Genomic DNA, 22465 nt, shown 5'->3' with positions numbered 1-22465 from the left:
TGGCGGTATTGACTGCCTTCGAACGGGAGATTCTTCAGAACCAACAATTATATAAAGCTGTACGAGTATCATGACTCACTTTGGTAGTTGCCTTCTTGATGTCAGTCTGTGCAGCATAGACGAGTCGAATCCTCGTTGGCATGCCACCTGCTTAGTAACTGGATGAACGCTCGGAAATAACCTATGTGGCTCGTGATACCCTGGGGTAGCAAAGGTGCGCGCCCTGAATTCTTTCGGTCGTCGAAGACGCGGCCCATCACTCACCCGGAGTTCCATCGCCCCGCCAGTCAATGAGAAGAGCAGAGTTTGAGGGGATGTCGAAAACTAATATATTCCACGTGGGTAGCTCCAAAGCGAGATTGATCAGGGCATGCAACTTCGTAGTGACGGAAAGGCTTGCGTAGTCCATCCGTGGTGGACTGGCAGTAGCGGCCACGGTTTCTTGGCTGCCGAGAACGCGCATGTATGGTACCAGTGCATCCACTTGAGGGAACAAAACTCCCACTCGTCCCGAACCCTCAGGTCTCTAAAACGGACTGTTACAGAAGGAACCGCGCTGCATACTCATGTCAACTTCCATCCTACGTGGCAGTGTCGTACGCCGGCCGGCAGATTCCTGATGCTTCTGCAATGTCAAGAGCTGTCAATTGTGCTGTGACATGCTGATGTGGGTACCACTCGCACACTGGGGCCGTAAAGCATAGAGCCTCTCTCCTGCTCTCGTCTGCCAGTCAGAAGTGGCAGCAGGCAACATATTTTTTGGCATCTCCACGTACGGGACTACCCGGCGGAGGGCCTGCGCTCCACTCCGACCGGCCGGAGCTGAGTTACACGTTAACTTCCGTTTGGTTTAGCCGCTTGCCTGAATTCACTGCAAACCCTAGCAGCGTTCCCAGGGTAAATGTGAGAGGAACTCGTGCCTGAAGCGGAGGGAACAGCAGATTTTCCACACTATGCAGCACTTTCTCGCGGTACGGCGTCAGACGGAGGGGATCGTGTCCTGCTGCCAGAGGCCGTGTCTTGCGCACGGGTTTCGCTCGCCGAGCCGCTGACGACCGTCTGGGGCCGATGGCGCCACATAAAACAGCCTGCTGCTCCCGAGTGACAAAGGTTGTCATAAGGAAGAAAAAAAGGGAGGCAAATACTGCTTTTTGTGAATTTCTTTGCATACGCTCAGCGTGACATGCAGCTCCACTAGTCGGCAGGTGCCGTCCCTCGGCGTCGGAAACGACTCTGGGGCGCAAGACACCGATGCCTGGAATTCTAACACATGCGCGGGGGGAATTGTCGGCGTCGAGCCGAAGGGCGAGCCCCCCGTTCCCTGCCCTGCTGAAACAGTGATTTCCATGCCTAAATACTTCCATTCATCTAGGGACTGCTACTAAGCGGTGGCGGAATAGCGCCGCATCCATGTCGGGTTTTTTCCATTTTCGGCGCTAGCCGTCGTATGTATCAGAGCTACCCTCCAAGGCGTGCCTCTACTTCGCAGGACACGCAAGGCCCGCCTTGGCTAAGGACGACCAGTGCGCGACGGAAATTGCTTTCGCCGTTCCCTCCTTGCCATTTTCCCATTTTGATCTGTTCTGTATCTAACCTCCTCCCTGGTTAGACTGAATCTTTCTGTTGGCTCGTAAAGCGTGCGGCGGTGGATTTTGCGGCGCCGGCCGAGCCCCAGCCGAGCCCCAGCCCTCAATCGGAGACACTCGGGCGCCGGCAAAATGACAGACGTAACGAGCAGTTCGCCAGGTTTCCACTGTGGTAAGTTTCGATGAGAGACCTTTTCTTTATCATTTAGGACCAAGGAAGGTGGTACTCGTGCTCGCCCTTAACTGTCGGGTCTCCCAAACCGCTTGTGCCCTTCGGTTTCGTGTTCTGTGGCTTGGCGTTTGACCCGCGTCTGCATCCTCGCCATCCAGGCGGATAGGTCAGTGTTCCCAGAATAGCCTCTGAGGCTCACAGAAAAATCCACGAGTCTGAATTTGCACACAGTTACGTTGAATGCAGCTATGCGATAGTTCCTGGTGCTGAGCCGGCGCAGCGAAGTCCATAACAGAAACGGTCACAAGACAATTCGCGTCACGTGGGTGTGAGCGACGCTCAAACCGTATTCAAAGATTGCATTGCCCAGATAGTGATTTTGGCGATCTGGTTCGTCTCTTGTGGTTGTCTTTTGTAGCGATTCCCCGACGGGTCGGGAGGAAAGATGCGTCACAGAGAAAGACGAAGGGGCTGTGTGCGCTGGCCGTCGTCTGCCTGTTGTCTCTAGCGGTGTCAGTTGGTACAGATGCCGCGAGCAATCGAAACGATCAGCCCAACCCGAGGCCACCAGATGACAAAGATAAGGCACAACCGGCGAAAAAGAAGTGGGCCGTCATTCAAACGCGTGTTCCCACCCGTGGTGGTGCAGGAAGATGGAGTGGCGATCTGGCCGCGATTAGGCTTCAGACTCCAGTCGCCACCCCTCGCCACGCGAGTACAGACAGTCCCCAGCCCCTTCCTGTGTGGCGTGGAACAAGCGACAAAGGAAAGACGCTGTCTCCGAGAGTCGCCGCAATTATGGCTAAACTGCAGGCGAAACCGGAAAACGATGACAGTGCTAAAAGAGTGCAAGGCAAACTGAAGGGACCGGGAGGGAAGAAATCAAATGAAGATAGTGAGGATGGCAAGGGTGGAGAACCATCCGGTCCCAGACCAATCATCGTGACGGGGTTGAAGGATCCGAAAAAATCCCCCGGAGACGTCGAACCAGACGCGAAAGGAAAAGAAGGCGATGCCAAGCAAGGTGACGTCGGTACATCCGATATTGACCACAGTGCTCATGGTGGGGGTGTGCCGCTCATCATCCCACCCCAGCAGAAACCGACTACAGCAGCTGGCGATGACACAGCGGCAGGATCGTCTCGTTCAGGAAGAATGGGGCCCGAGGGAAAGGATTCCAGTAAAGCCGAAGGTGACGATCCTTCCAATTCAGATATCCCAGTCGTCCCGGTGCTGGTAAAACCCCGTAAATATGATACAGCAAGTCAAAGCCAAGCTGGAACGTCTGCAGAAGATGAGTCCTCGTCCCAAGATTCTGAAGATGTGAAGGCTGTGCCCGTGGTGATACCAAGAGCACCCGTTGCAAAAGAGGCGCCTTGGCAGAGCGCAGATGCCTCTGAGGAGTTTGGAGCTAGCCAGGACTCTGGAGATGAATATACAAGTTCTGTGAGAGCGGTTCCAGTGTCGATACAGCCAAGGGAAGGCAACGAAGGGGAGCAGGTCGCAACTAGTGGCGATGAGAGTGCAGCCGCCTCATCAACAGAGGCTTCAGGAACACAGGCCGCCCCCACCGCCGAAGCACCCCAGGACGAACCTCCTTATCCGGAATCGGCAGAACAAGTCCCCCCTCCAGCTCCTGAACCTGCAGCTCAGGCTGAAGGGCCAGCAGAGGAGTCCCAGGCGGAGTCTGCGGCAGCGCCACTTACGCCGCAAAGGCGGACTGGAGGCCGTCGTAAGTCAGCAGTGACCTATATCCTCAGAGCTCGCGTGGGCGCAATCGGCAACTGCTTTGAGTTATCCGCAGACCCTCGCACAGCGTCAGCTTTTGTCCAAGACACCAAAGTCCCTGATGTGTGGGAGTTCCACAAAATTGCCAGCGGTCGCCAGGGATGCCCTGGCTGTCTCGCGACATTTGCTGTCTCCGCTGTGGCGCGTCTGCGAAGCTCTGGGCCTATCAGGCAGACATGTAACACGATTGCTCTATTGCTTGCGTCCTTAGTGCATACCCCGGTGCCTACTCCGTCCTGTCGATGTCTGCTTTCAGTTCCTGTATGCGGCAAGCAAGTGCTTGAGTTCGAAAAGAGTAAGTCTTCGCAGCGGCAGCCCAAGATCAGGATTACATGGGGGTGAAGGGGGGGGCTGTGTGCAACTTCGTCGGCGGTCATCTTGCAGAAAACTCGTCTGTCACCGCGGAATCCCTGGAACCCACCTTTCACCTGGAAGGCGTCTATGCACGTGTGGAGGCGGTTTGGCTTTCTGGCGACCTGTAGAACAGTACTTGAAGAGGATGGACAAGTCAGGCACATCATATTCCATAGGCATCGACAACTTCCAGCCACGCATGACGTTGTAGTAGACTACTGGGAGAGTCATGGTTTAGCCTCGACGTGAAGCGTGGCCTTGCGTTTTCATTTTCGAGTCGCAAGCACCCTGCCTCAACTCTCTCTCGCGCCTCTGTAGTCTCGCTCATTCGCGTAGCAAACTATCGTTTTGTTCTGATTGCAGACTTCAGACATGTTCATAGCGAAACGCTGTCAGCAGTACAGGCTCTAACCGACGGCCCCCAATGCTTGGCAGCGATATTGGGGAAAATCGGGCCTCAGGTTAATGCGAAGTTTACAGACATTCGAACCGAAGTTTTTCAGGCGGTCGTTGTCGCTGCTCGCCTGAGACGCTTCGTCGAGGACACACAGCACGCCCTGCAAGCAATGCGTTCTCGCGGCCTGAAGACGCTGCACAGCGGTAAGATGAAAAACCCTGGCGTATGTCAGCGACTCTCGCATAACACACTGAAACGCAATGACGCCGAGATGTGTGTCACGGTTGAGCGGCTGCCGTTTCTCCTGCGGCATGACTTTTCATAGCAACACAGCAGCCTGCAGGTACACCGGTTTTTAGTCCATCCAACGACATTCTACACCTGCCTACCACCTCAACAACTGCGACAGCATGCTTCCGTTCCATTGCATCCGATGTGTCACTGTCAAGCTTCGTGAAATGTCCCAGCCGCCCAAGGAAACAGCCTCACGAGATTCCCCATTCAATACTCGAATCCTGGAGGCTAGGACCTTGTTGAAGTTCCTGCTTTCCTGCGTGCTCGCGCTTGAATGCAGTTTTAGTGCCCAACCGTACGCGACCACAGCTGTCACAGTTCAATCGGTACTGTATGTGGCATGCTGCTAAACGAATTTCCAGACGACGTAGTAAACATTTGCACCTGACTATCGCTGGCGTGAATCGTCGCATATGCCCAATTTCTCTTGGAAAGCAATCCGCAGGCATCATGACGCGTTTACTGTTTTTCTGCATGCGTTTCGTTCGGCAACATCAGATGCATCGATCGATGCCGCTTCCAATCTGCTGGATACAAGTAAGGCTCGGCTGCACATCTGCGGTAGCAAAACCAGCACGAGAGGTTGAGTTTGTTCGGTGGCAGTCGGACAGCTCCAGCGGCATGCTGAAGTAAGCCTGTTCGAGAACAGCGGGAGGGAGAGACAGGTGGCGGCGCTGTTCACCTGCGAGAAGTATTTCTCGTCCGCGCGCACGACAGTGTCTGTTTCCAGACTGGCGTGCAGTGGCGGTAGCGTCTGCCTTCGACCCTACAGGGCTCACTGCGATAATCTACGCATTGACCCTATGTTGCATTTGCTTTCCAGGAGTCGCCGTCGGCGACAGCGTGAAGGAGGTCAGCCCCGATAACCAGGTGCTTTCAAAGATATGGACTGTCATGAACGTGCACAATTCGCATCTGCGCTGCCAAAGCGGCGAGGAAAGCCGCACCTTTGAAGTGAACGGCGTCGTGAAGACCGTTGAAAGCTGTAAGGACAATGCCGGCACTGCAGAAGTCGCGGCCACGAAAGGGGCGCCGCACGGAGCTGCCACAGCGACGTTGACACGACCGCAGCACAGCCAGCGCCGAAGCTGAGTTTTTTGATCCTGAGGTGGCATTCAAACAATGCAGTGACTCCCGGCTCCACAGCGCTCCACTGACCAATCGCGGACAGACAATCTCTGTCCCTCATGTAGGTAGTGCGGATGTTGCGCACTACAGTTTCGAGTTGGTCTGCGGGTGTCTTCAGACACGACGATCATTGCGGATCTGTGCCTCACACGGGGGTGGCTGGCGGTTGAGAAAGACCTTCCAGGCTTGATGAAGGCCATTGAACGCTTCGTCGAGCAGCGTGGATGGGTGGAGGCGTACATCGCGGCCAAGACGAAAGGCGCCTGCGGCGTGTTGTTGAAGCGCATGGAGAACGGAGAGGAACCGACTGGTGGTATGTGACTAGAAATACAGCGTCTATGGTACTTGAAAACAGGAGCTCGCGTTAGTTCTTGGGAAAACGACTTCCAAACCACCAACATATTGATACAAAGAAATCCAACTCGCAGTATGTACTCCCCAGAAAAGCTTCAACTCTAGTCGAAGTCTCTAACATGTACCTACAACTGTACGGAGCATAACAAACCTCCAGGCAAAGAACTTAATCTTCTGTTCTCGTTCTCCCGGGTAAACACAGTCAACGAATGGCGGAAGGAGTTGTTGCTCCGTTGTCCATCTCGTGTGTCTTCTAACTCGCTTTTCCACAGCAGCTTTCTCTCTCCGACGGGAAAAGTCCCCGCGTGGTGCTGCCGAGGAAAAGCTGGGAATACACATTTTTGGCGTAAGGAGACAGATGTATAGACTATGCATTGTGTGGTGCTGCCTTCCTTGTGCTGGCTACAGCACTGGCGCTGACAGACGCAGTTCGCCATGTTCGGGCACAGAAACTCATGAGCATGCAGCAGAAGCCTGACAAGAAGAAGGACGTCTCGGTAGCGGAGCCTTATCTCTCAGTGACGGAGGTCGTCAAATGTAAGACTCTCTCTGCCTGCGCTGCTCAGCGCGTTCTCACTTCGTCTCGCATGGATTCTCGCGATTCGTTTCTGAGAAGGCGACCTATGCATCCGCACTGTGGTTAGAAATGAGCACGGTCGGGTTCGGCCGGAGTACACGCTAAGTTAAGCGGTATTCAAGAACAAAAGGTTCACTGTCAATTTTTGGAATTGAAGTGGGCACACAAGCAAGTCCCTCCGACTAAATAGTCTCCAATACGACTGCTCAAACCTATGCTTCGCAGGCTTGGTTCGTACTTACGAGATGCGGAACCTCTGCGTGCTTGTTTCCCGTATTTCCTGTCGGCTGTTTTCTTCCTCAGTTTTGGAGGCGCACCAGCTCTACCAGAAGACCGCTTCGATGCAGGGATGCGCGCCTCTCTCTCTGACTTCGGCTGCGGCACAGTCTGATTTGCTCGGTGTGGTGACCTCATTCTCGGGGGCCTCGCCCGACAACCTCCGCAACGAGATTGACATGGAGAAGGACGGAGCCGCCTGTCTCGCGGCAGTCGACTACTTCTTCTCGCGTGCCAGCCAGGGCGTGTGCGCGGCAGAGTGGAGCCGCAAAGTCCCTTGGGCGCCAAAGATCGGTGAGTTGGAAAGGAGCCCCTGGGGCATCGCAGGCCCGAGCCGCACGGCCGGCCCGCTGAGAGGCACCGACGCGAGGCTAATGCAAAACAGCGTCTTCGCTTACTTCTAGAGCGCTGATGCAGCACCAGGCTTCTTCTGCTTTCGAGCAGACCGAGGGTCGAATTAGGCCTCCTGCCCTGCAGAAGGGTGGCGTGATTTCAGAACAAGCATGCCCCATTCTTTTTCTTTCCCCCCGCTGGGGGAGGCTCTCCAAGTTGCGAGAAAACGTGCCGTTACAGATGAATGTCATTTAAGGAGATGCGTCGTTCCCTGTGGAACGGAAAGGGACGTTCGCTATTTTTCGACAGCCTGTGCCTTCCGCGTCGACAGTGACACAGCCAATGCACGGAGTGTCTGTCTGTGCCACGCTTGTGTCGAATCGCAGTTTCCCTGCAGAACGCCCGCCTCTTAAGAGCATTTCTTTCCAACAACTGTGAAAAGAAAGTTCCCGCAGGTAAGCACAGGGGGGGCTGCCTCCACGAGTTGAGTGTCGACGTGTTCACTTCGCATCAGACAGCGCTAACCTATTTGTCGAGTTTGCCTGGGGGGTGCCCGACGGTGGATGTAAGGCAGATACCTCGAATCGGCTGTTCTGTGTATGGTGCGGATGGCAGGGAGGATGGCGAAACCGTAGCCTTGGACGTCTGTCACGGGTGCAGTTACAGTCGCGAGTCCGGCGCGTCTGCGAGCATCCCTCTCGCTTAGTGTGTGGCGGGTGATTCTGCTCAATCCTGTGCATTCAGGCTACCCGACTGCATACACCAAGAAGTGCAACCTCGCTTGCATGCGGAGAGCCTGGGAGGGCGAGAAGCCTTTTGGAAAGGCGAAGAGTCTCTCTCAAAAGCTTCGAATCGACGCAGACTGTGAGTGCCAGACGTTTCTGTTGGCGTCTGGCATACACAGGCGTAGTGGCAGCGTCCTCCCTCCTGAGCCTTCCTCAGTTAAGCGCTTCTAGTCTTCATGCACGTTTTTTGTTGAATGCTGTGGTCCTTGTCTCTTTTCCCAGTTGTCCGGTCAACTCTGCAGTATGAGCGGAAGAGTCTCCTTCTGCTCGAAGACCTGGGCGCCGCGATGGCGGATCTCGTAACAAGTCTGGATCCTGAAAGGGACGTTTCCAAACAGCTGGAGACGGACATGTGCGCTGCCTCGTGGTTCAAAAGGCAGAAATCAGACAGCGTCGGAGACAGTTTCGGTTTCGACTTGTACAACCCCTTGCTCGTCGGCTCCTACGTGGTGACGCACGCTCGCGCCACCCTCTCCGCCACGCAGGCAGGCTTGAAGAATGCCGCTGAAGAGGGCATCGCGGACAGCGAGCCCATGAGCGCTCTGTTCAGGTCCCTGACGTGTGCGGCGCCTAACACCTACCCCATAGCCTCTTTCCTGCTTCAAATCAGTAAGTGGATAGAAAGGCAACCGGGCTCCGCCGTCGCCGCAGAACGGGCTCCGTCAGATCCGAAGACTGCGATTACCTGGCCAAGGGGAGAAGACGGAAACGGGCGATGCCCTGCGTTAGACATCGACTGTGAACGCGGGACAGGCAGTTGTCTGTGTTTGAGACCACGGACGCATGTGGAGTCAGTAGTGGTACTTGTCGGTCCAGTTTGAGGGCTTGTGGGCTTTGGGGCGAAAGATCTCTCGTTGTGAGTCGTTCTGTTGCTGGCAGGTGCATTCTTGCACGTGACCGTTGAGCGCGCGAAGAAGGAGCTGTACATGAAAGCCACGAAGGTGATGGGGTCGGGTGTCTTTGATCCGAAAAAGTTCGACGCCTCTGTGAAATGGATTCGACAGCAAGTGGCTCGCTTTGCCGACCTCTTCATGCCTGGGTACCTCAAAGGAAAGGGCCAAGCTAAAATCGCCCCGAAAATCCTCTTCCCCTTTGCAAAGATGGCCGTGGTCATGTGGATGCTTGGCTCGGCGGACGTTGAAGACGGGCCCCTCCCGCCGCCGTTCACCAAGAAACTCTTCGCGTATATCCTATACAACAAAGGTACGGTTTTACAGCACCGTATGCCAACGGCTCTCAATGCTTTCGGTAGACCTATAGGCAAACAAACCAACGGTTGGTTTGTTCGCCCTTTAAAGCGGCACTTGAGCTGGGTTCAGAACGTCGAGAGACAGTTCGGTGCGTATCCGATGTAAACCCCGACTGGTGAGTCGGTCACGAGGATGCGTCCTTCGGCATCAACATTCTTTTGAGTTGTGGAGGTAATCAAGAAGGGGCAGGTCCCGTGATCAGGTGGTATCACTGCTGCCTCCCACGCAATCGGATTGCAGTGTGCGTCGCTGCAACTATTTTGTTTCATGTACCACGAGCTCTCGCTGTCTGGAGTGGGCAGCGAGCGCTGTTGACCCAGATCTGGCTCGGTTTTGTAAGAAATCCCCGCTCGACGCGCGTGATGCTCAATGCAAACGACGCTGCACAAGCCCATTTCGCGTTCAGGTGGAGACCCGATCGAGGAAATGGAAAAGCAGATCAAGGCGGAATGCAAGAATGCCGCCATGAACCTCCCCGTGGGTCTGAGCACAAATCTGCGGCCGTCGCCCACTAAGGTCAAAATCGCAGATATCGTGAAGGAACTTGTTACGGGTATCAAGTACAGAATTTCCCTGAGTGGAGACATCCAAAAAGCTGCCAACGACGTGAAGAACTTGGCAGCCGGCTGCAAAAGCAACCTTGACTTCAACGACGTACAGCAGCGAGCTTTGCTGGAGGACCATCACTGCATGGTGCTACAGCGTGAGTGCTATCATCAGCAAAAACGATATATGGGAAACCCGCTTTGCCGAGATATATTTCTGAGTTGAAGTAAGAATTCACTCGAGGCGTCTTTATTTCTTCTTTGCAGCGGAGAACAAGTTGTGGCATCGCATGCTGTGCGTCGTATGCATCCAACTGTTGCTGTCGATTAATCGTACGCGCTTTCATCGAACTGCCCTTTGTTCCAGAAAAAGCCATCAGCTTCTTGAAGAAAGTGCTGCCGAAATCCAAAAACAACAAGCAACAGGAGCGGGAGATCAATGAGGCCTTCGAATTCCTGAAACATGTCAATCTCGTCCATCCCAAGGACGACACTAAGAAGATGGTGATGGCGTTTGAGGAGTGGAGAGAGAAGAAACAGCCTTATCACAAGGCACAACATCTCACGGATCTTTCGTGCATGTGGAAGACTAACCCAGACATCCAACAGGTCATGGTCCACGCTGCCCTGGGTAAGCATCGTATACCTGGCAGTCAGGAGTCCGACTCATGCCCGCAGAGTTGAATTTGCCCTGCTTCGGTGTGCTAGTCTTCCCCGTTCCAGTCTAGGGTAGCTTTGTAAGCTGGTACACGCCCAGATTTCTCAGTTCTTATCTGAGTTGTTCACGAGTCGCACCGATTAAGAGTTTTTCAGGTTCCTGTCGTTAACACGGACTGTTTCCCCTGAACACATTCGCAGGGATGTGGAGTTTACAGGTGGAAAGGCAACGGAGTTTGTGCATGTCCTGTTTCCCCCTCTCGCTTGTTGTAATGCCAGGCGACAAGAACGAAGATGCGGAAGCGTATTCCGTTCCACCTGCTCTTGGAACTTGCCCTGGTAAGTTTCCTACTGCGATGGTTTGCTTGAGTCTACAGCGAAGCTGCATGAAATGGAGATTGGAGCGACACAAACACATTACACAACCAGCTGCAATGGAAAATGTTCAGATTATGAACTGACATTCAGCTGCTGGTGTGCAACCTTTGCCAAACGATAATGTTTTCGTATTCGACTGTGCTTTTGTCCTGCAGCATATCCCATTGATCCTCTGGCTGCAACACAACTGGTGGTCGCCCCGGACTCGCTTTCCGGCAATATCATTTGGTCGACTTACGTGTAATAAGCGCTAATATCTTTTCTCATCGTTTTTTAAATGCGCCGCTGCCTACCATCTAGTGAGAGGTAGCGATGTGACGAACCAAGGTGCGTTTTGGAAAACCTGCCGTAATAGGTGTGCCCCGAGAAAACATCACAATATGTTTCATTCTTGCAAACGTCAAGCTGTCTTCGGCGGCGACTGCTCTGAAGGATCGTCTGCCTCGTGTTCTCTCTGGGTACTCGGAGAGCACGCCAGGGAAATGGCCGTTGAACGCAGAAGAGTAAGCCAGTGAGCTGTGAAATGCTATTTAAAGGAGACGTGGATGCGTGATTGACAGATGTCACGGTACGGACTTGAGTTATTTGTATGCGCTGTAGGAATACATGTTACGCGCAGTGTGTATTATGTTAGGAGGACTCTTGCTCATTTTGTAACCGTCTGAACACAGATGTTGATTATAACAAAGCCATATGCTCATTCGACATCACGCACGCTAGCGTCGAATTTGTGCCTCTTCGACAGCGTCAAAATGAAGTGGCTCTGCGGAGTTTGTATGGCTGTCCTGTCTTCACAGTATCCCTGCTATAATCAATCATACACATCCAAGGAGCTTCCATCGTAGTATCAAGACTCAGGTTTCTAGGCCACACGACCGCTGATACCAGCGGAATCAGCGCGGCTACATCAAAGAGCTATTTCATTGTAGAAAGGGCACCATGATTGCTCGTTGGGACTGCAGCGCTATTGGGGACGCACGACATACCACCGCAGCTGGTTCGCAATTCGTGGCGGGAGCCCTCACACTCCCAGGCTCATTAGAGAAGCCAACGTTTACATACTTAAATACGTAACGATCGGGGAACTAGCAAGGAGAAAGAAAAGGGTCGCGGAATACTCCGTGTGCGGCAAGACAGAGAAGTGTCTCATGATATGCTTTACGCTGGTGGTCCGGTCCAGCCGTCAGTTGGAGGCTTCCTTCGAAATCCTGAGTTTGTGAGGCACATCCATCGATAGCCGTGCTTTGGAATCACGTGGCACTGATTTAGAAAAAGGATTAATCGCTTGCTGAGTGACTCAAAGAAGACTGCTCAATGACGGTCGTATTCTCGGTATTACGCCATGCTAGTAGGCTACGTTATGTGATTGGTAGCCGGTACACGAATCACAACTGGCAGAGACAGCATTGCAAATAGTTGGACAACATCACTGAGCCACCCAACTCACGCATGCCGTGTTCAACAAGGAGCCCCTGTGCTTAGTCGTTGTGTAGCTAGGCTGTCCGGGAACACCATCAGCGGCGATGGGTATGCACCGCTTTTGATCGCAAACAAATCGCCCTCCCCCTGGCACCGCACGCGTTGCAACTGGACGCGCAACTCGTGTTTGAATACCGGAGGTCCGATGCAACTGAAATCGACCCTGCTTCACCATGAGAAGTCGACAAGCGGTAGCTAGAACCGAGCAGGGACTCTTCCTGACCAATACACAGAAGACGGATGGCTACTGATTCAATTCACGTCCCCCGCGATACAGGCACGCAAGCCGGAAGCCACCATTCCCCCTGTGTCTACGGCACCCAGCCTAATCAAGTCTCGCTTCGGTCACCTACGTTGTGACCTGCGCTGACCGGTCCTCCTGCATACCAAATGTTAAATCACCGAGAGAAGCTGAGCCTCTGCTACACCTTCATGGGAGGATGAAAACGCCACAGTGATGTCGAAGTTTGCCACATTCCCGGTTTCAGAGAAATATACGCTACGAGTAAGTAACGGATCTCGAGTCAACCTTGCTCCACTGTTGATGCCTTCCTCGAAGAATTCATTTCTGCCGGAACGAAGTGCCACATGAATATTTTGCAAAAATGGATGCAGGGAGGACGGGATGACCCCAGTGATGACGGAGCGCCAAGTAGTATGAATCCGCTCGTACCTGGCCAACGCCAACGCGGCTTGTCAGTGGACTAGCCAGGACAGGGACACCAGCACCAGGATAACGTGCACGGGCGGGTGCCTTCTCGCCCTGAGGCCGCCATAAACTACCTCGCTGTCTGACGTATCTCGCCATGTCTCTGCCCCTCCGCTCTGCAAGACTTCACTGACGGCTCATGATGGAGCGGCACCCCTGTTCGTACCGTGCTCTACTTACAGTCTTTCGCGTGCCAGAAAAGGACGAACTCGCCGGTGTGGCGGCTTCAACCAGTTTTTTATGTCACGTTTTCTCCAAACTAGAGGCTCCGCTTCGCTTGCCGGATTTGAATCTTACTGCTGACATTGTCGCACTGCGTGAACGAATCAACATCCGGAAGGAAATGGGGGAAGGAACTCGCAGCATTTTTCTTACGGCACGTGGTACGCGCTTCATCTCTCAGTGACTGCTGAAGATGCCGGATTGCACCTGGGGCGATCGATTTCCAGTGTGAAGAACCGGACGGTCACTTCTCAGAGTCGACTCTCAAAGCTGCTGCTTGCACGAGCTCACTTCCGCTCCTTGTCTAGTTGCCTCGAATATGGTGCTGTCTCTCCGTGATGGGACCATCAGCTGCCGTTTCTTATGCACGAAAATCGAGCCAGCAGTTGTTTGCGTGAAGCTGGCTTGAGGTAAATGAAGCGACCTCCACCTGGAAATGACATTCTGCGCCAGCGGACAGTGTCTCATTATAAGCATGCCCCCTCTGTAGTAAGCTGCTGTCTCCCTTACCCCTAGTCAAACTACGAGCCGTCGGTGAAAAACACGTTCTAGCATACATGTCGAGTCTTCCTGTTATTTTATGGCCAGTAGGCGTTATCCTTCAACAGCAATTTCGTGTTCTGTGTGACGCGTCGCCACCAGGTCGCCCGCTTCAATGGCGCAAGAGCTATTGCCTATGGGCAGCTACCGCCTTGATCATCTTCCTCGCTTCTCTACTGGCGACAGCGCAGAAGCAGTCAGAAGCTAGTAATGAAGGAGGCGAAACTCCAGATGAGGCGAGCTCCAAGCGTCCCGCAAAGAAATGGGAGGCGACGCCATTAACATTGCCCATCATTACCTTTCGCGGAACAGGCCCAGCGAGGCCCGTGACTATCTATGGCTATCAAGGACTACCTACCGGTACTTCTCCCCATCCACAGCCACGAAAAGGAAGACCCTCTGAGGCGCCGGTGGTGCCTCCACCTAAACGAGCAGATGACGAAGAGGCTACTCCGGTAGAAGCGGTTGTGCCACCTGGCTCACTTGAAGCCAAGCCGCCATCGCCTCCCACAGAGCATCCACCAGCGGGAGCGGGCGACGAGGTAACACCGCATGTCGATGCCGAGCCCACACCAGCACCTGAAGCTGAGGAAGAACCGCCACACGAAGGCTCAACTACCCCGGAGGCCGAACTCAAGCCTTCTCACCCTGATGAAGATCACACACCCCAGCTAGAGGAGGGGGTCGAACCGCCATCTTCTGAGGAGCATCCTCCGATGGTGGAGGCTCAAGTAGATCCCGGTCCAGCCAAAGTTGGGCCCCCGCGTCCGCCGACTGCGGAGGAAAATCCTCCGCTGGTGGAAGGAGCTGGCGCGGCGAGACTGGCCTCGGCGAGGGAACGACAGCAATCAGGTGAGAGCCAGCACGGAACGTAGTAGCGCCTGTCTCCATATTACGTATGCCGGTGTTGTACCTAATCTGATCGAACCTTCGCAGCAGTCGTGCGGCGCGACCCCGATTTTCCCCGGTCCAGAGTTGCGTTGGGCTCTGACGAAGCGCCAGAGGGGTCACTCAGATGAAAGACCTGATGTTCGTGCTCGTGTATGCAGGCCCCGTGTGCAAGCACTCCGTGTCAGTGTATCTGAAAGGTACGCACTCGTGATGCGGGACCTCAGCAGACCTAGTAACTGGCATGGGCACGAGCACTAGCGGGTACCGCCTCATTTAATTGCCAGATATTCCATCTCAAGCAAAAGATACGTCTAGTATCTGACTCAGGTATTGCGTTTCGGGAAGAAAGGCACCGTTATGGTGACCTGATGAAACTGAGAACCCTTCCAGCCGGCAGATCGCTCTCAGGCAGTCATGACACGGATGGGGCGGCAGACTACGTCAATAAGCACCATATGGAACCGTCAGACTTTGCTTCAAGACTGTAGTTTAGATGAACGGCCCGTTATCTGGACGAAACAAGAATGGCGAGCACCTGAATCCAGTTGCTTGTTTGTGTTGTAATTCTTGCGACAGGCCATAACGAAGCTCTTCACCGGACGCTAACTGTTGTTGACCAGATCAAATCTGGTGCAGACTGTGTCGCACTCGTGACAGGGACAAAGTTTCTCGAGGTGTCTAACTACTTCCCCCACCAGGTTAATAAGGCTCGCGAGGCTGCATTTCTGTCGGGGGTAACACGGTTGTTCTTCCAAAATCTCGAGGCTTTACTGGTGGAGATCGAGGAAAAGAAAGCTCCAGCCAAGCACACAGGTGAGGGAACGGGCTCCGCATAGAACTAATCTTGTCTACAAGATTCGAAGGTGTATGAGTCTCTAACGATGACCATGGGAAAAGTGGAAACATGCTTCGAATTCTAATGAATGCCTCGCTATAATGTGTCTGAATATTGATGGCCTTTCTTCTTGCTGCAGGGAATGCTGTCGCCAAAGCACGGAGTATGCTCAAGGCAGGTAAGCGTGGACAACGGGAACCACAAGCCGCCGGTGTGCAGCTAAGTCGTTACTGGCATCATTCCAGCAGCCCTACACGGCCCCTCCCTTCTGTTCATGTCTTCCATCAGAGTTCCAGATTGGTGATAGAGTTAAGGAGATAGACAAGGCGAACAACATTCATTCCAGACCATGTGTTGTCAAGGCCGTACATGGAAAGCTAGTGAGTTGTGGAAACGGCACCGACGAAACGAGGGAACTGCATACTGAAAGCATCATCAAGTCCGAAGATTCAGGTGAGCAGCACAGTTTCTCCGACACGCCAGTAGCTCACCGGCTCCAGGAGTGTTCAGTGTGCAAGGACCTCAAGGCCTGCCCACGTGTGTGTCCCCGTGCCGCGTGCGTAAAACAGCTACTGCAGCGGTGGCAGACTTGTGCCTCAAGGGTGAATGGAGCAAGCTGGAGAAAACCGACCCCGTGCTTTACAGGGAGATGACGGCAACCCTGAAAACCCGGGGCTGGGATCGGGCTTTTGCGGAAGCAAAACAGTCGAAAAACTGGACAATTCTCCTTCGCCACATGGAAGAGTCTGATAGTACAGGCTGTAAGCTAGCCAGATAATGGGAACTGAAGCTATTGAGCTTCCAGTAATATGCTTTCCTCACAGCACGCATACTGTAGGCCCATTTGCACCGGGGTATTGGATGTGTAAAGCAGTGTATGGCTTTGTTTAAGGAGGACTGCTGCCACAACGCCCCTCGGCTTTCGCCGCGGACAGTGCTCAGGATTGATCTGCAAGTCAGTTGTGCTGTGAAAAGAAACAAGAGCCTCAAACGTTGTAAGCCTCGTGCTGGGCCGGATGATATGTAGTCGCGGTCAAAACACACAAATGGGCGTCCAGATCCAAGTAGAAGGTCGCGAGTGTGCTCCTATTGCCACATATTCACGTGAATTCCACTGCGGCCAAGTCCTGTAACAGCTGATTTCCCAAACAGTCTATGAACGTGTTACAAAAGCAATCCCTTCCGTGCAATATTTGACTGCTCACATTACGCGCAGTGTTGGCCTTGGCGGACGCGTCACGAATGATTTTCAACGTTCCAGTGGTTGATCTCGAACTGACCGCAAAGCCAAAGAAAGATGCGTCTCTCCAGAATAATGCATTTTCCATCTCCGAACTTCTCAGCAGTAAGGCCGTGCTACTCTGCTCGCCCCATGACTATGCTAACGACGTTGTTGCCCCAACCCGAAGGCAAAAGCGCTCCACGGCATTACCTCTTTGCCAAGGCACTTGCACTCACAAATAATGCCAGCATGCATGAGCCTTTTCCGCTACTTTTGTCCGTATTATGCGTTGCTCAGCGATCGAGCGTATGCAGGTCCTTTTGAAGACGGGTGCTCTACCCGGCTGCGCTGAGCTGTCAATCCTAAATGCCCTGGGCAGCGGTTTCGTCCTCTGGGCCCATGTCGTCGGCCACGGGAGACGAGTTGCCGACATGAAGGCCAATGCGCGCACAATTTTAGAAACGGATGACGCGGGCTCTTCGTGCCTTGCCGCCTTGCATCTCGCGTTCGGGCGGAAACCCACAGGAAGGTGTGCTGGGTTACGGAAGGATACTGTGTCGAACCCGCCGAGAACAGGCAAGCCAACCCTCCAGCGCGGGGTACAAACCATCCGTACCGTTTGCCCCCCCAACAGGGGGACGCTGAGCCCCGCGCTTTATGCATCCAGCCTTCTGATTGTAGAGAGGGTTCGACGCCGAGCTGGCGGTAGCCGTATGCGGCGGCGAGACGTGAAGCCCGACGTGGCCCCTTTGTTGTGTGTGTCATCTACATCGCAGTGGCGAACAAACCCGGAAAGGAAGTTGCTGAATTCTTGAGTCAGATATGTACTACTGACGGTCATCCAAAAGGTAAGCGCTGTTCGGTTTTGTGGGTTTGTGGTACAAGTGTCTTTCTCCACGGATGATGGCAACAGCGACACTGTTCTGCGCGTATCCGCACTCGGCTCATCTCGACATTTGGGGGACAGGACGAATGTTTGATATGCCGCTCACTGGCATGACCTGCTCATATACATTCCCGTCGCTTTCCCGTCTCCCGGTGTGTGTGGCTCACACAGGAGGCTATCCCACGGGATACGTGACCAAATGCGACAGAAAATGTTTGACACGGGCACTCACTTGGGACGCTGGAGCAAGTCGGACATCGCTGAAGCAGCAAGATCACGTGAATGGGGACGGTGAGACAGTCGTTATGCGGGTTTTAGTGCCCACAAAGTCGAGTTATCAGTGACTCCAGATACATCAATCATGCTCATGCGCGGGCAAACGGGTTCTTGGAATGGTTCATCGCCTCTACACGTTTCGTACAACCCTTTACCATGTTGGGTCAGACCACGCTGCACAATTCCAAGTGTTCTGGTACATCATGTCGTATAATTTAGGTGATTCAGCATTATATTGCCTGCTGCTTCACCGTAGGACGCCCTCGGGCACGGTTGTGAACGGCCAATACTTCTAGAGTGAAGCATCGCCTGTTGCTTTTGATGGGTACTGCAGTCTTAAGGGCCGTACTGGCATACGAGAAGAACACCCTCGTCCTATTGGATCAGCTGGCTTGGACGCTGGTAGGATTTTCCAGAAGCCTCTTAGACAGTGAAGAGCACAGTTCGTCTTTTCAAGAAACCATCGAGATGGACATCTGCGCAGCCGGCTGGTTTAAGCGGCGCCCACACGGCCATGACAGTTTTGGGTTTGGCCTTCTCAATGTCGAGCTCGTCGCCTCGTTTTTCGTCACACACTTTCGGGTTAGCCTCCTTGCTGCCGAGGCGGATCTCATGAAGGGCCGGCAAAGGCGAAAGCGAGACAAAACATCACCAGCCGTCGCCACTCTCTTCAGAGGGCTTACATGCGGCGGGGATGGGTCCCCAACCGTTACATCTAAGTTTCCTCTTGCGGCGTACGTTGGCCAAATTGGTAGGACACGTCCTCAGTGACCATTGAGAGAAACTGCCGTCATTTCAGCGGAATGCCTCATACTTGGCGCCAGCTCAGAGCACCCTGTACACACTCGAAATTCTAGTGGACACACCTAAAGCAATCACGAAGTCACGAGTTGCTAGCGCAGAAAAAGGTGTTCTGTCCTTGCTTCGTTGTGTCGCCGTTGCTCACGGAAACAGTTTGGTTTCATGCTGCCAGGTGCGTTGATGGATTCTCCATGCGGTAGGGTCACGTGCCAAAGCCTCACCGGCGATGCTTGCTGCGGGATGGTGCATGGCTCGCGTGCGTGACATCGGCTGCCTTTCTTTTCGTCCGTGTTCTCCCACGCAGCCTTCTTCTTCCGTGTATCAATGGAGGAATCAACAAAGGTCAAGTATGGAGATGTGATCCGTGCCATGGGTGGGGAGAGCTTCAACGAAAAGAAGTATGACCGTGCCTCCAGTTGGATGCAAGCAAAAGCTGCTGAGTACGTTCAACGCTTCATGCCAGGTTATGACTATAAAGGACACAAAATCCTCCAGGAGAAGCAGAAAATCTTCTTCATAATGCACAAATTGGCGAGCCTGCTTTCGATTCTGTGGCTGCTGGGAATCACGGAGCCAGGACCGGCAACTAGTGGTTCCAGCGCCAGACTTCTCTTCGTATTTCTTCTTTACAGTCACGGTAAGCCCTGACTTCGTGTTTGCCGTCTTTCTGGAGACATGTCGGCATTCTCAGTCATTACCCTCTTTCACGGGGCGGCAACGGACGCCTTCTGGCTCACTTGCGGTATCGTGGCTATCGTTGGAAGAAGGTGGCTTCTGCACCTACTGCACACACAAACGTGCTGTGTAAGTTAGCTGCACCTTGCACACGAAACCATCGAAGCGTGCGACAGCGAAGTGCCTGCTAGGCCGTGAACGTTGACAAACGTTTTGCCTCCGCTCACTGCATTCCTTCTGCACAAGCGTGAAAGAGGGCACTAGTATTTGTAGTCTGCGACATATTTCCCATCGTGGTATAACCCCGGGAGCGCCGGTGGCAACGATGTTAATCCATGCGACGATGTTCGACTTCGACTCAGGAAGGCGCCCCGATGAATACTACATAGAAAAGATCCGAAGCGCCTGTGGAAAGCTGAAGGTGACGCCGCGTCGAGGGTTCCTTCTCTTGGAGGGGAATCCGAAGAGACGTACCACCGTGAAGGATATCCTTAAGCCCATGGCAACTGCAGTCAAGTATGCGTTTAGTGATACAGGCGACCTCCAGTACCTTGATACCACAACAAATAGCCTTGTGGAGGCATGCAGACAGGTGAAAGATGAAGAACTCGACTACCCAGCTAGGCAACAGCTGGTAATTGAATATCAGTGCATGATTCTTCAAAGTAAGCGTATCAACGAGCAGCCGAGGCTCTCCCAAAGTAGCTAACGGGAGCAAAGAAGTCACAAGAGCTCAGTTGATGACTCACTTTGTATAACTTTCTTTTTTGAAATTCCCTCGACGAGAGTAGACGACGCCTCGTAGCTTACAAGTCAACTGCTGTCGGCTTGTTTCTGGAGAATCAACAGCGTCTACGATATTGAAAGAAACAGCGAAGCAGGCGGCGGAACACAAGGCCATCACTCGGTTCCACATACAGGTGCCATTTCTGTCGAACCGGGGCCAACTGATCAACACCGAAGACAGCCGGAAGTATCAATGACACGACGGCGCGCGCTGTTGACCTTGTCGCAGTCTTGGCAGTGACCGTAATGAGGGGCTGCGCCGCCGACGAAACCGGTGATTCTGGTACATTTTTCATGTTTGTACTGGCGTATTCAGAATCAGCAGTTTCTTTCCTTTCCAAACTGTTCGGCTCGAAGCTGAAGAAACCCCCCGCTGAAGAAGCGGTTCGGAAAGCATTTGAATTCCTTGAAGGTATCCATGAGGTTCACACGAAGGACGATAGTAACCGGCTGCTGCAAGAATACAAGAAATCGGAAGATGCGAGGAAGCCCTGGAACAGCGAGGGGTTCCCAACCGTCGACTGTCGTTGGAAGCACGACAAGAGCCGTCAGCAACAAATGATCACCACTGCCACAGGTACGTCACGACATGGACGAAGAGCCGTCCTGGTAATTTCGGAGGCAAGAATCATCCTTTCAGCCTTCAAGAAACCGCTCTTTGCTGTCCGTGTATCTAGTAGGGTGGTGCTTTAGAGCTCGAACAGTTGCCACTCTAAAAGCGTCCTTTCTCCGTTTATCTTGGGCACACGATACGCGCGACGCAATGTCATTGGTGGTATTGCGTGTAAGAACGAGACATCTGTTTCCAGATGCTCAGGAGCTGAACATTTGTCGATATCAGTGCTAATGATACGACTTTTGGGGAGTGGCTCTATTAGGCGCCGGAGAATTCCTCTCTCGAAGTATGCAACCAGCGTGCCACAGCTGCTGGAATATTGTGGACTGTGGGAAGTCATTTTCTGACGCGTGAAATAGTTCCGCTGGACGTAACACCTTTAGCAACCTTGCATACATCTTGTCCGTACTTTCTGTGGTCACCCCACAAAAATTTTTTCAGGCTATGCAGCTGCGCGGGAGTACGAGGTGCCCGAGAAAATACGAGAGGAAATATGTGCCGGTGAGCCTGTGTCTTCCACGATTTTAGCCGCGGTTAAAACAGATTGCATGACTGCGCCCAATGCGAGCCTTTGTCAATCTCAAGGCTCACAGTTTACAGACACAATACAGTGGATGCACAGACTGCAGTTGGGTGCGACGCCTAATGGTTCTTTCACGCAGCAAATACTGACAGTCGCAATGAAGATCAGCCGCATCCCAATACCAAATGCCATCATGACCACGCAGTGCCTCTTGGTGAACAGGAAACACATATTACCCGGAACAGGTCATTCAACAGAGTAACGGAGAATCGCTGGCGATCCGCCATGCGGAACACGTCGCGGCTCAAAGTGACCCAACACGGAAGAAATACTACAAAATACTGGGGGGACGCGTCTGTTTCACAGGGCTGAGTTAACGTCACGATAGGCACCGCCTCGTGCGCATAGGTGGAATTAGGAGTGGGCACACTTGGGCCACAGTGCGTTTGTTTCCGAGCGCAAAAAGGCCGACACGAACATCGGCACTTTGTTTCCATTTGAAGCAAGCGTGGTCGTGCTCGCAGTGCACCGCAGCACGCGCCTACTCCCTTCGCGTTGTCAGAAGACAGGCAAAAGCTATCTCTCGTCATTTGGCACGTCTTGCAATATCTGGACCCATACCCGAAGAGATGCGCCAGATGCCTTTCGCGCCTTGTGCTAATACCCGGAGACCCTCAATGCTTTGCCCTCCCCCTGTTCTGCCTTGCGTTCGTGCGCCGCAGCCCACCCGCTACCTCCCCTTTCAAAGACCGAGATTTCATATCCTCTGGCCACAGATGTGGATGTCATGAGCGCGACGATGGGAACGCTCGTGTAACATGCACCTGGAGTATTGATGAACACGAGGAAGCTGCAACTTTCCACACAGCTGGCGAAGCGAAATGCGAAGCTGATTATGCAAGGAGAGATATAGCCGTACTGCGCCAACGAAGGAGGAGGGCGTCTGCATTGCTGTCGTACACTCAACAAAGTCATGCTTATGCCCGTAAATCCTGTCTCAATTTCTACTCGAATTGCGTCCCTGGCATGCACGGCATAGCTGGGGGCGTGAAACGAGGTAGAGCTGGGGTGAACCCGTGTAGAATGCGGGCCGTAGTCGGCAACCGAGAGTCAGAGTGTTAGGATCTTAT

At 53.4% G+C, this 22465-nt stretch overlaps 2 protein-coding genes across 2 annotated transcripts; both read left to right on the top strand.

Annotated features, from left to right (window-relative positions):
* Nucleotides 1-1718: 1718 nt before the first annotated feature.
* BESB_044790 (uncharacterized protein) lies at nucleotides 1719-11118 on the top strand (the record flags this gene model as incomplete). The annotated part of the gene is made up of 17 exons (XM_029362930.1): nucleotides 1719-1758; nucleotides 2177-3490; nucleotides 3803-3841; nucleotides 4264-4500; nucleotides 5090-5128; nucleotides 5415-5576; nucleotides 5838-6032; nucleotides 6482-6610; nucleotides 6954-7220; nucleotides 7646-7714; nucleotides 8004-8123; nucleotides 8267-8653; nucleotides 8924-9247; nucleotides 9701-9997; nucleotides 10207-10470; nucleotides 10776-10835; nucleotides 11030-11118. 17 exons carry the CDS (start codon nucleotides 1719-1721, stop codon nucleotides 11116-11118), a joined length of 4032 nt encoding a protein of 1343 aa, XP_029220296.1.
* A 2723-nt stretch (nucleotides 11119-13841) lies between these two features.
* Nucleotides 13842-22152, top strand: BESB_044780 (uncharacterized protein; the record flags this gene model as incomplete). Its single annotated transcript, XM_029362929.1, has 15 exons — nucleotides 13842-14676; nucleotides 15292-15528; nucleotides 15690-15728; nucleotides 15839-16003; nucleotides 16120-16311; nucleotides 16767-16895; nucleotides 17070-17348; nucleotides 17549-17620; nucleotides 17830-17949; nucleotides 18269-18685; nucleotides 19040-19372; nucleotides 19773-20075; nucleotides 20513-20773; nucleotides 21254-21313; nucleotides 22058-22152. The coding sequence occupies 15 exons, from the start codon at nucleotides 13842-13844 to the stop codon at nucleotides 22150-22152; spliced, it is 3537 nt and encodes a 1178-aa protein (XP_029220295.1).
* Nucleotides 22153-22465: the final 313 nt, after the last annotated feature.

The sequence above is a fragment of the Besnoitia besnoiti genome, chromosome III (assembly GCF_002563875.1).
Source record: "Besnoitia besnoiti strain Bb-Ger1 chromosome III, whole genome shotgun sequence".
Lineage (NCBI taxonomy): Eukaryota > Apicomplexa > Conoidasida > Eucoccidiorida > Sarcocystidae > Besnoitia > Besnoitia besnoiti.
The sequence above is the reverse complement of the archived record's forward strand: the minus strand, read 5'-3'. Positions and strand labels throughout refer to the sequence as shown.